Source organism: Dysidea avara, chromosome 1 (assembly GCF_963678975.1).
Source record: "Dysidea avara chromosome 1, odDysAvar1.4, whole genome shotgun sequence".
In the NCBI taxonomy this organism is placed as follows: Eukaryota; Metazoa; Porifera; class Demospongiae; order Dictyoceratida; family Dysideidae; genus Dysidea; species Dysidea avara.
The window spans coordinates 39508413-39521085 of record NC_089272.1 but is presented as its reverse complement, the minus strand read 5'-3'; the positions used below and the strand labels follow the sequence as shown (position 1 = coordinate 39521085).

At 37.9% G+C, this 12673-nt stretch overlaps 1 protein-coding gene across 1 annotated transcript in view; it reads right to left on the bottom strand.

Annotated features, from left to right (window-relative positions):
• The window catches only part of LOC136250185 (phosphatidylinositol phosphatase PTPRQ-like), a 113273-nt gene that overhangs the window by 31960 nt on the left and 68640 nt on the right, over positions 1-12673 (bottom strand). Inside the window, exon 9 of the mRNA XM_066042368.1 lies at positions 11773-12072. Coding sequence (XP_065898440.1) covers positions 11773-12072 — 300 coding nt within the window. The remainder of the gene's footprint in view (positions 1-11772; positions 12073-12673) is intronic.

The window sequence follows — 12673 nt, the reverse complement described above, 5'->3', positions numbered from 1 at the left end:
AGTTGAAAATTGCTATGTAGATGGAGTAACCATCGTAGGAGTGCCTTTTGGTGGTTTGAAAGGAATCGAGATAAAGAAATGATTCCCCATTGAAATGTTGGGTAGGAATCGAGTTTAGAAATGATTCCCCATTGAAATGTTGAATCATTTCTAAACTTGAAATGATTCAACATCGAGCTGCTCGTTTCGTCTTAAATAAGCCTTGGAACAGACACCACCGTGACAGTATCACAGACATGTTAAATGAACTAAATTGGCCATCTTTACAAGAACGCAGAAAGCAAGCACGCCTCATCCTATTGTACAAGATAGTTAATCATTTATTATTGGTCCCAAATCGCTGTCTGCCATCATTAAATCAAACTGCTACCAGAGCCCATCATGATCAGAAATTTAATCATATACAGTCTTCAGTAAACACGTATCTCTATTCATTCCTACCCAGAACTATTCCCCATTGGAACGATCTATGTATCCCTAATCTATCTACCATTGATCTTGAAACATTTAAACAATCAACTACTCCTACTTTGTAACTGTAACTTAGCACTTATTGTATTTATTGTAACTTAGCCCTCACTGTAATTTAGTATTCATTGTAATTCTAGCACTTATTGTAACTTACCACTTACTGTAATTTAGCACTAGTTGTAACCTAGCACCTATTGTAACTTAGCACTTATTGTAACTTAGTACTAATCATTATTGTAACCTAAATTATAGGCACTTATGTTATTGTAACTTAAACTAGGCACTTATGTGTACGTACCTTGTACATTAGCGTAAAAACCCTGTTGGGTGTTTGCTAATCAATAAATAAAATAAATAAATAAATAAAATTAAAATAAAGACCACGGAGATATGATACAAAACCCTACCTGTGTCACAATTACGCGATCGATTTTTATGAATAAAAAAAGTATTAGTTTTCACGCCTACTAGGCAAACCGCTTAGAGCAATGAGCTGAAAATCGGTGTATAGCTGGAATAATCTTCATAGAAAGTCCTTGCAGTAGTACAGAAGAATCGGATTACAAACCACTGAGTTATGATTCGAAAGCCAACTCCGTGTAGCAAATGCGAGATCGAGATACTCTAATAGAACAGTCACCCTAATAGAGCATACGGCTAATTTATTTACTCCATTATAGAATTTTATTACATCACAAGTTATTCTGTAGGGAGTTCAGCTGCAAACAGTTAATCTTATAGACAGTTCAGCAAGAAGACAGTCACCATGTGGAGAGTTAAGCAAATATACCACTATAGAGATTCAGAACATTACAAGTCACACTGAAGAAAGTTCAGCTATAAACAAGTCATGCACTGTGTAGAGAATTCAGCTACAACTAAGTCACTCTTTAGAGAATTCAGTTACACAGAATTCTGCTACACACAAGTCATTGTGGAGAGAGTTCAGCTACAAACAAATTACCCTTTAGAGTGATCAGCTACAAACAAAACACTTTGCAGGGTGTTCAACTGCAACAAATTAATTACCTTTAGAGCGATCAGCAATGAACAAATCAACACAAATCTACCTGTAGAGAGATCAGCTAGAAACAAACCACCCTGAAGAGAGTTCAGCTACAAAAAATCACCCTGTAGAGACATCAGCTAGAAACTAGACACAATGTAAGGAGTTCAGCTACAAGCAATCACCCTGTAGAGAGTTCAGCTAAAACAAATCAACCTGCAGAGAGATCAGCTACAAACAAATCACCTTATAGAGAGTTCAGCTACAAACAGATTACCTGTAGAGAGATCGGCTACAAACAAATCAACCTGCAGAGAGATCAGCTATATACACACAAATCAACTTGTAGAGAGATCGGCTACAAACAAATCACCCTGTAGAGAGATCAGCTAGAAACTACACACAATGTAAGGAGTTCGGCTACAAACAAATCACCCTGTAGAGAGATCAGCTACAAACTAGACACAAAGTAAGGAGTTCAGCTACAAGCAAATTACCCTGTAGAGAGTTCATCTACAAACAAATCAACCTGTAGAGCAATTAGCTAGAAACAAATCACCCTGAAGAGAGGTCAGCTACAAAAAATCACCCTGTAGAGAGATCAGCTAGAAACAAATCACCCTGAAGAGAGGTCAGCTACAAAAAAATCACCCTGTAGAGAGATCAGCTACAAACAAATTGCCCTGTAGAGAGATCGGCTACAAACAAATCAACCTGCAGAGAGATCAGCTACACACAAATCAACTTGTAGAGAGTTCAGCTACAAACAAATTACCCTGTAGAGAGATCGGCTACAAACAAATCAGCCTGTAGAGAGTTCAGCTAAAACAAATCAACCTGCAGAGAGATCAACTACAAACAAATCACCTTATAGAGAGTTCAGCTACAAACAAATTACCCTATAGAGAGATCGGCTACAAACAAATCAACCTACAGAGAGATCAGCTACACACAAATCAACTTGTAGAGAGATCAATTACAAACAAACTACCCTGTAGAGAGATCAGCTAGAAACTACACACAATGTAAGGAGTTCAGCTACAAGCAAATCACCCTTTAGTGAGTTCAGCTACAAACAAATCAACCTGCAGTGAGATCACCTACAAAAAAGTACCTTGTACAGAGTTCAGCTACAAACAAATTACCCTGTAGAGAGATCGGCTACAAACAAATCAACCAGTAGAAAGATCAGCTACACACAAATCAACTTGTAGAGAGATCAGCTACAAACAAATCACCCTGTAGAGAGATCAGCTAGAAGCTAGTCACAATGTAAGGAGTTCAGCTACAAGTAAATCACCCTGTAGAGAGTTCAGCTAAAACAAATCAACCTGCAGAGAGATCAGCTACAAATAAATCACTTTATAGACAGTTCAGCTACAAACAAATTACCTTGTAGAGAGGTCGGCTGCAAATTAATCAACCTGCAGAGAGATCAGCTACACACAAATCAACTTGTATAGAGATCAGCTACAAACAAATCACCCTGTAGAGAGATCAGCTAGAAACTAGATACAATGCAAGGAGTTCAGCTACAAGCAAAATCACCCTTTAGTGAGTTCAGCTACAAACAAATCAACCTGCAGTGAGATCACCTACAAAAAAGTACCTTGTACAGAGTTCAGCTACAAACAAATTACCCTGTAGAGAGATCGGCTACAAACAAATCAGCCTGTAGAGAGTTCAGCTAAAACAAATCAACCTGCAGAGAGATCAACTACAAACAAATCACCTTATAGAGAGTTCAGCTACAAACAAATTACCCTATAGAGAGATCGGCTACAACCAAATCAACCTACAGAGAGATCAGCTACACACAAATCAACTTGTAGAGAGATCAATTACAAACAAACCACCCTGTAGAGAGATCAGCTAGAAACTACACACAATGTAAGGAGTTCAGCTACAAGCAAATCACCCTTTAGTGAGTTCAGCTACAAACAAATCAACCTGCAGTGAGATCACCTACAAAAAAGTACCTTGTACAGAGTTCAGCTACAAACAAATTACCCTGTAGAGAGATCGGCTACAAACAAATCAACCAGTAGAAAGATCAGCTACACACAAATCAACTTGTAGAGAGATCAGCTACAAACAAATCACCCTGTAGAGAGATCAGCTAGAAGCTAGTCACAATGTAAGGAGTTCAGCTACAAGTAAATCACCCTGTAGAGAGTTCAGCTAAAACAAATCAACCTGCAGAGAGATCAGCTACAAATAAATCACTTTATAGACAGTTCAGCTACAAACAAATTACCTTGTAGAGAGGTCGGCTGCAAATTAATCAACCTGCAGAGAGATCAGCTACACACAAATCAACTTGTAGAGAGATCAGCTACAAACAAATCACCCTGTAGAGAGATCAGCTAGAAACTAGATACAATGCAAGGAGTTCAGCTACAAGCAAAATCACCCTTTAGTGAGTTCAGCTACAAACAAATCAACCTGCAGTGAGATCACCTACAAAAAAGTACCTTGTACAGAGTTCAGCTACAAACAAATTACCCTGTAGAGAGATCGGCTACAAACAAATCAACCAGTAGAAAGATCAGCTACACACAAATCAACTTGTAGAGAGATCAGCTACAAACAAATCACCCTGTAGAGAGATCAGCTAGAAGCTAGTCACAATGTAAGGAGTTCAGCTACAAGTAAATCACCCTGTAGAGAGTTCAGCTAAAACAAATCAACCTGCAGAGAGATCAGCTACAAATAAATCACTTTATAGACAGTTCAGCTACAAACAAATTACCTTGTAGAGAGGTCGGCTGCAAATTAATCAACCTGCAGAGAGATCAGCTACACACAAATCAACTTGTAGAGAGATCAGCTACAAACAAATCACCCTGTAGAGAGATCAGCTAGAAACTAGATACAATGCAAGGAGTTCAGCTACAAGCAAAATCACCCTTTAGTGAGTTCAGCTACAAACAAATCAACCTGCAGTGAGATCACCTACAAAAAAGTACCTTGTACAGAGTTCAGCTACAAACAAATTACCCTGTAGAGAGATCGGCTACAAACAAATCAGCCTGTAGAGAGTTCAGCTAAAACAAATCAACCTGCAGAGAGATCAACTACAAACAAATCACCTTATAGAGAGTTCAGCTACAAACAAATTACCCTATAGAGAGATCGGCTACAACCAAATCAACCTACAGAGAGATCAGCTACACACAAATCAACTTGTAGAGAGATCAATTACAAACAAACCACCCTGTAGAGAGATCAGCTAGAAACTACACACAATGTAAGGAGTTCAGCTACAAGCAAATCACCCTTTAGTGAGTTCAGCTACAAACAAATCAACCTGCAGTGAGATCACCTACAAAAAAGTACCTTGTACAGAGTTCAGCTACAAACAAATTACCCTGTAGAGAGATCGGCTACAAACAAATCAACCAGTAGAAAGATCAGCTACACACAAATCAACTTGTAGAGAGATCAGCTACAAACAAATCACCCTGTAGAGAGATCAGCTAGAAGCTAGTCACAATGTAAGGAGTTCAGCTACAAGTAAATCACCCTGTAGAGAGTTCAGCTAAAACAAATCAACCTGCAGAGAGATCAGCTACAAATAAATCACTTTATAGACAGTTCAGCTACAAACAAATTACCTTGTAGAGAGGTCAGCTGCAAATTAATCAACCTGCAGAGAGATCAGCTACACACAAATCAACTTGTAGAGAGATCAGCTACAAACAAATCACCCTGTAGAGAGATCAGCTAGAAACTAGATACAATGCAAGGAGTTCAGCTACAAGCAAAATCACCCTTTAGTGAGTTCAGCTACAAACAAATCAACCTGCAGTGAGATCACCCACAAAAACGCACTTGTACAGAGTTCAGTTACAAACAAATCACCCTGTAGAGAAATCAGGTAGAAGAATTCACCTTGTAGAGAGTTCATTTACAAAGAAACCATCATATAGAGAGTTCAGCTACAAAGAAATTACCCTGTAGAGAGTTCAGCTAGAAGAAGTCACCTTGTAAAGAGTTTAGCTACAAAGAAACCATCATGTACAGAGTTCAGCTACAAAGAAACCACCTGTACAGAATTCAACTACAAACAAATCACCCTGTATAGAGATCAGCTAGAAGAAATTACCTTGTAGATAGTTCAGCTACAACAATTCATCCTGTAGAAAAATCATGCTAGAAGAAGTCACCTTGTAGAGTGTTCAGTTACAAAGAAACCATCATGTAGAGAGTTCAGCTGCAAACAAATCACTCTGTAGAGAGTTCAGCTACAAAGAAACCGCCATGTAGAGAGTTCAGCCTCATACAAACCACCTAGTAGAGAATTCAACTACAACAAATCACCCTGTAGAGAAGAAGTTACCTTGTAGAGAGTTCAGCTACAAAGAAACCACCATGTAGAGAGTTTAGCTGCAAACAATTCAAATGTAGAGAGTTCAGCTAGAAACAAATCACCCCGTAGAGAGATCAACTGGACGAAGTCACCTTGTAGAGAGTTCAGCTACAAAGAAACCATCATGTAGAGAGTTCAGCTGCAAACAAATCACCCTGCAGAGAGTTCAGCTACAAACAAATCAAACTGTATGGAGATCAGCTAGAAGAAATTACCTTGTAGATAGTTCAGCTACAACAATTGATCCTGTAGAAAAATCATGCTAGAAGAAGTCACCTTGTAGAGTGTTCAGTTACAAAGAAACCATCATGTAGAGAGTTCAGCTGCAAACAAATCACTCTGTAGAGAGTTCAGCTACGAAGAAACCGCCATGTAGAGAGTTCAGCCTCATACAAACCACCTAGTAGAGAATTCAACTACAACAAATCACCCTGTAGAGAAGAAGTTACCTTGTAGAGAGTTCAGCTACAAAGAAACCATCATGTAGGGAGTTCAGCTACAAAGAAACCACCATGTAGAGAGTTTAGCTGCAAACAATTCACCTGTAGAGAGTTCAGCTAGAAACAAATCACCCCGTAGAGAGATCAACTGGACGAAGTCACCTTGTAGAGAGTTCAGCTACAAAGAAACCATCATGTAGAGAGTTCAGCTGCAAACAAATCACCCTGCAGAGAGTTCAGCTACAAAAAAAATCACCCTGTAGAGAGTTCAGCTAGACGAAGTCAGCTTATAGAGAGTTCAGCTACAAAGATACCATCATGTAGAGAGTTCGGCTATAAAGACACCACCATGTAGAGAGTTTAGCTGCAAACAAATCACCTGTTACAGAGAGTTCAGCTACAAAGAAACCATCCTGTATATAGTTCAGCTACATTTCAAGTCACCCAGTAGAGAGATCAGCTGCAAAAAAAATCCTGTGGGGAATAATGAGCATGTAATAAATATATGTATATAATTTGTATAGTTACTAATAAAATCAAAAATAATTGAAGTACTAAAATTCTTCTTTAAGTTCTTTTCTTCTTCCTGTGGTAAAGAAAAAAACACATGGGTTAAAAAAGCCCCAAAGCCAGCCATAGGCCGGCTTTGCAGTATACAAATACAAAAAGAAGTGATATCGAATCAAAAACAGTCAAGCTGTAAAAAAAGGTGCGGCCCCCATAAAGGCCATGGTGAAAAAAGATGTGAAATCCAAGGTGGCGGCCAAGAAATGGCTGTGATGGTAGGTTAATGGTTACATTTTAATAACGGCAATTCAGGTGAATTTTGTGCCGCTTGGTCTTGGCACCAAATTCACCTGAATTGTTGTTATTAAAATGTAACCATTAACCTACCATCACAGCCATTTCTTGGCCGCCACCTTGGATTTCACATCTTTTTTCACCATGGCCTTTATGGGGGCCGCACCTTTTTTTACAGCTTGGCTGTTTTTGATTAGATAGTTATTAATGCTCAATATTTACCTATTATGCTCAAATTATGCTCAATATGTATACCTTAGCTCCCATGTTTTTCTAATAACTTTGCACTGTAGACCCCTATTTGGCGATTATTAGTTTCTCATCCAGTCTTTCTATTTATTATGATGCAGGTGGGAGGGCATTGCCATTAGGCCATTATAATATTAATACACTGATGTACAGACCTTGTCCAAATTCTCCTTCTTTCCCCCCACAAATTAACATTGGTTTTTAGTTGCAATCATGCTCTATCGAGCTAGCAGGATTTCAGTTGACTTGAAAAAGTCGAAAATAGAATTCACTGCAGTAATTTGCCAAGGAAACAACACAACAGTACTCCTGGCACACTGTAGCATTAATTAAAAAATATATTCGATGACAGTTTGGTATCATGTGTCCTCCTGAGCATTGGCTTACCATGCGGTAGCCTAGGAAGGATGCGGGCAGTGGATGAGAAACTAATAATCATCAAATAGGGGGCTTATGGGAAAACAGTAAGTGCCTGTGGCTGAAGCGCAGACTGTAAATCCTTGCTTGTCAAAATGCATGTCACAGAAAATATCGATATACTCTAATAGAACAGTCAGCTACCTGATTGTTATATTAAAGTCACTGATTGTTCTATTAGAGTATATCAATCTATTTCTGTGATATGCATTTCGATAAGTAAGAAATTATGGTAATGCACAAGTGTTCTGCCTATTATGCTAGCATTATGCTCAATGCTTCCGGGCACCTATTATGCTCATTATGCCAGCATAATTGGCAGGTTTGCAGTTTAAATATGTTTTTGTTTGAAACACGTTTATAACAGCTACTTCTAAAAAACACACCTAGGTACACTGTACTACTATACTGACCCAATAGAATTTAAATTTTAAAACTATAAAATGTTGTAAATTTCTTTGATTTTTGCAATACACTTGCAGCATTTTATAATTCATTAATGATTTTGTAATTCGTTAATTACTACCTTTTCATTGCTAATTAAAAGTGTAACAAAAACAAACAACAGCTAAAACTGTCTTCTTACTGACTCTATAGGTCATGTATAGTGTTTCTTTGCAAGAATTCTTTTGAAACTTGCAGGCTTAGATTAAATTTCATAAATAAATTACTGTGATCTCTGCTACCCAAGTGTGGATGATAAGTCACAGATACAGTAATAATCAAATCCAACACAATTTTTTCAATGGATAACTCAATCAACTAATTATTGCAACCAACAGAAGAGGTGAATGGACTACCCAACCAGCACTCCATCATAGGCTTGCACAAACCTTGTAGTGAATAGAGCACTTGCAAGTAAAATCTACTCACGATTCTGTGAGACGACAGTACTGCTTTGCTTGCAAATCACTCTGTGACTCCAGAAAACAGTGCAATGTTGCATTTGAGCAGCGCTGCATATAATGTTTGCTTAGCTCCAGTATTTGGACAATATTAATCCAATTGCCACATTCATGCCACATGCACAGACACATACTGTGCTTTTTAAAGCTCAGCTCATAAGTTGCCATGATTATTATTATAAATTACTGTCTTACAAATTCTTTAATGTGATTTGAATACATAATCTACGTAATCCAAAACAGCCAAGCTGTAAAAAAAGAGTGTGGCCCTCAAAAAGGCTATGGTGAAAAAAGATGTGAAATCCAAGCTGGCTGCCAAGAAATGGCTGTGATGGTAGGCCAGTGGTAAAAATTTTAATAACAACAATTCAGGCGCTTGGTCTTGGCACAAAATTCACCTGAATTGTCATTATTAACCTACCATCACAGCCATTTCTTGGCCGCCAACTTGGATTTCACATCTTTTTTCACCATAGCCTTTTTGAGGGCCACACTCTTTTTTTACAGCTTGGCTGTTTTGGATTAGATTTCACTTCTTTTTGTATTTGTATACCCCAAAGCTGGCCATAGGCTATGGCCAGCTTTGGGGCTTTTTAACTTATCTTTTTTTTCTTTTCCACAGGAAGAAGAAAAGATGAAGCAGATGAATACTTTGAATTTAATCAATAAATGTACAAATTATATATATAATGCATATATTTATTACAGAACTCTACATGGTGGTTTCTTTGTAACTGAACACTCTACAAGGTGAGTCCTTCTAGCTGATCTCTCTATAGGATGAATTGTTTGTAACTGAACTATCTACAAGGTAACGTTTTCTAGCTGATCTCTCTACAGGATGATTTGTTTGTAGCTGAACTCTCTACAAGGTAACTTCTTCTAGCTGATGTCTCTACAGGGTCACTAGTTAGTACCTGAACTCTCTACAAGGTGACTTCTTCTAGCTGACCTTTCTACAGGGTAATTTGTTTGTAGCTGAACTCTCTACAGGTGATTTGTTTGCAGCTGAACTCTCTACATGATGGTTTCTTTGTTGCTGAACTCTGTACAGGGTAATTTCTTCTAGCTGATTCCTCTACAGGGCGATTTGTTTGTAGCTGAACTCTCTAAGTGGTGGTTTCTTTGTAGCTGAAATCTCTACAAGGTGAGTTCTTCTAGCTGAACTACGTAGTTGAACTCCCCACAAGGTAGCTTCTTCTAGATGATCTCTCTACAGGGTGAATTGTTTGTAGCTTATCTCTATACAGGTTACTAGTTTCTAGCTGATCTTTTGAATTCTTTTCAGAGCGAATGCTCTATTATGGTGACTGCTCTATTAGAGTATCTCGATCTCACGCTTGCTACACCAAGTTTGATTTCGTGTTATAACTCCTAGGCTTCAGGTCTGATTCTTCTACATCATTGAAGATCCTTTCTAAGATGATTACTCCATCTGTACAACGAATTTCAAAGCATTACCCCAAGCGGTTTTTCTGGTGGGTGTGGAAAGTAGTCGTTTTTTTTTTATTAGTTAATCTCGATTGTGTAATTGTTAAACACTATTGGTTTTTTCATTGTATCTTCCTGGTTTTTAGTTCGATTTCTTTCAAACCACAAAAAGTTTGAGGTTCAATAGTTAACTTATTCACCCACCGATTTTCAGCTTCTTCCTATAAGCGGTTTACCCTGTAGACGTGACATCATATTGGTGTTATTTTTCATGAATAATCGCTAATAACTCTTTGCCTGTTTATCGTATTCCAGCTAAACTTGGTACAGAGGTGCGCCTGTATACCCCCCTTCTGTGTGCCAAATTTCAAGGTAATCGGAAATTGCATTCATGTTTTATAGCGGTTTTTGTAAGTGTGAGAAAAGAGGAAGAAAAAATATATTAAAAAATGAAGATACTAAGCCAATTTTTGAAGTCGCATATCTCAGGAACACTTGAAGCGATTTCGCTCAAATTTGGAATGTGGAGTACTGAAGTTGGAGGGAGTGTCCACAGCAAAAATCGTCTTGTTTCATCAAGGCAGCACAGAGCTACGGAGGTGCGAAAATTGTATTTTTGTTCTTCCTGTCAATATACTCATGGGTGTTGCGCGCCGGCTTCTTGGGCCACACGACACACTACCGTGTGTCTTGATATTTAATTAATTAACCCCCTAACTGCCAAATTTGTAGAGGATTCAATCTACTGCTTCTAAACTGCTATAACTTACAAACCATACAAGATAGCCCTTAAAACTACATATCAAATTATTTGCTACTGAACAAGGAATTCGATTATCGAGTTTTGTTACCACAAGGGCAACCACAAAGCCATTATATAACTCTAAAATGCAAAAAAAATCATCCTACATGAAACCACACGTCAAATCTTACAGCTTATCAGTCTAGTACTGTTTATAAATAATACAATAAGAATCACTAACCTGTTTAAAGTTGAAGCGATTATTTCCAAGTGTGGTTTTCAGGAATTTGAGCAAGTGCACATGTGCATATACACACAAGGTCACTGACTTGAGGCATAAAAAAGTAGCAGCATGCCACTCTAACCTATACAGTCCCTCTCCTTACTGTTTCTCTTCATTAATAACGCCATTATCACTTCTAAGAATCATCAATAATGCTTGTTATCGACATCCCGGAAGTAGGCATAACCGCGCGATAGTGTACGAGAGATCATTTATCTTTATTCCGATTCACTTAAGGGCGTGGCCACTACAGGATTAGTGCAGGAGCCACTAAACCGTTCGACTGAAGTTACAGAGTGCTTAGAATATTATGTGATGGGCATACATACATAGATACATACATACGTACGTATGTACGTACGTACATACATACATACATACATACATGCATGCATGCATGCATGCATGCATGCATACATACATACATACATACATACATACATACATACATACATACATACATACATACATACATACATACATACATACATACATACATACATACATACATACATACATACATACATACATATATCAAAAACCACCACAATATTATGGCGGTTGTGGCAGTGAGAGGGTTAAAAACTGTTCAGTCATCACACACACTGTATTTGTGAATGCTTAACATACATAATAAGGTTATCATAACAATCACCTGTAGGTGTAGCATCTTCCACAGTAGGAGTATTTAATATCATCAACTTAGCCTCCCCCACACCAGCATAAGTTCCATAAGCAACACTAACATTATAACTATTACCAGGCACTAATCCAGTGAAATTGAAAGAGGATGTGTTAGTCACTGTCTTTGTCATCACTCCATCAGAGGATGATATCGCTACAGCATAATATGTCTCTTTTCCACATAAGGGGAATGAAGGGAGCGCATTCCATGATATAGCAGCGTAATTAAAGCATATGTCAGTTGCAGTGATATTACTAGGAGGCACTGAAGCTGTACAAGTATATAAAATACATAATTATATAAATGGGTTAAATAGGAAAGGAAAGCTGGTATGGCAACACATAAACTTGATGTGAATACATATATAGTACATTTCATGTTCAGGTACAGTACCTACTTTATGGTACATATGACACTGTATACTATACCTGAGTAGTTCACAAGTATTCTCTAACAGCTCTTATACTAAATCTAAACAAATTTGAACTGCTTATTTGTGTGATACACACACATTATGACAGTATGTGGTGTGGCCAAGAAAACTGGCATGCCACACCACTGTGTGTAAAAAAACACACACTATCCTGATGCTGTGCTTCCTCTCCAAATTACATTATACTTAACTGACAACCAGACAGGGCAGACCACATACCAAATCTGATCACAATCACTTCAACATTCCTAAGGGACAGCCAAAATTTAGACTTTTTTTGTAAAGGGTTTACAAGGATCAACATTTTTCTTCTTTCTGTACATTTCTTTAGTCTTGTGACCAAAATGCAATAAGATTTGAAACAGTATAATATAGTGCTATAGTCCATATGCATTGAGCTGGATTCTAGGATGGTGAAGAAGCCATACTAAACAAAGG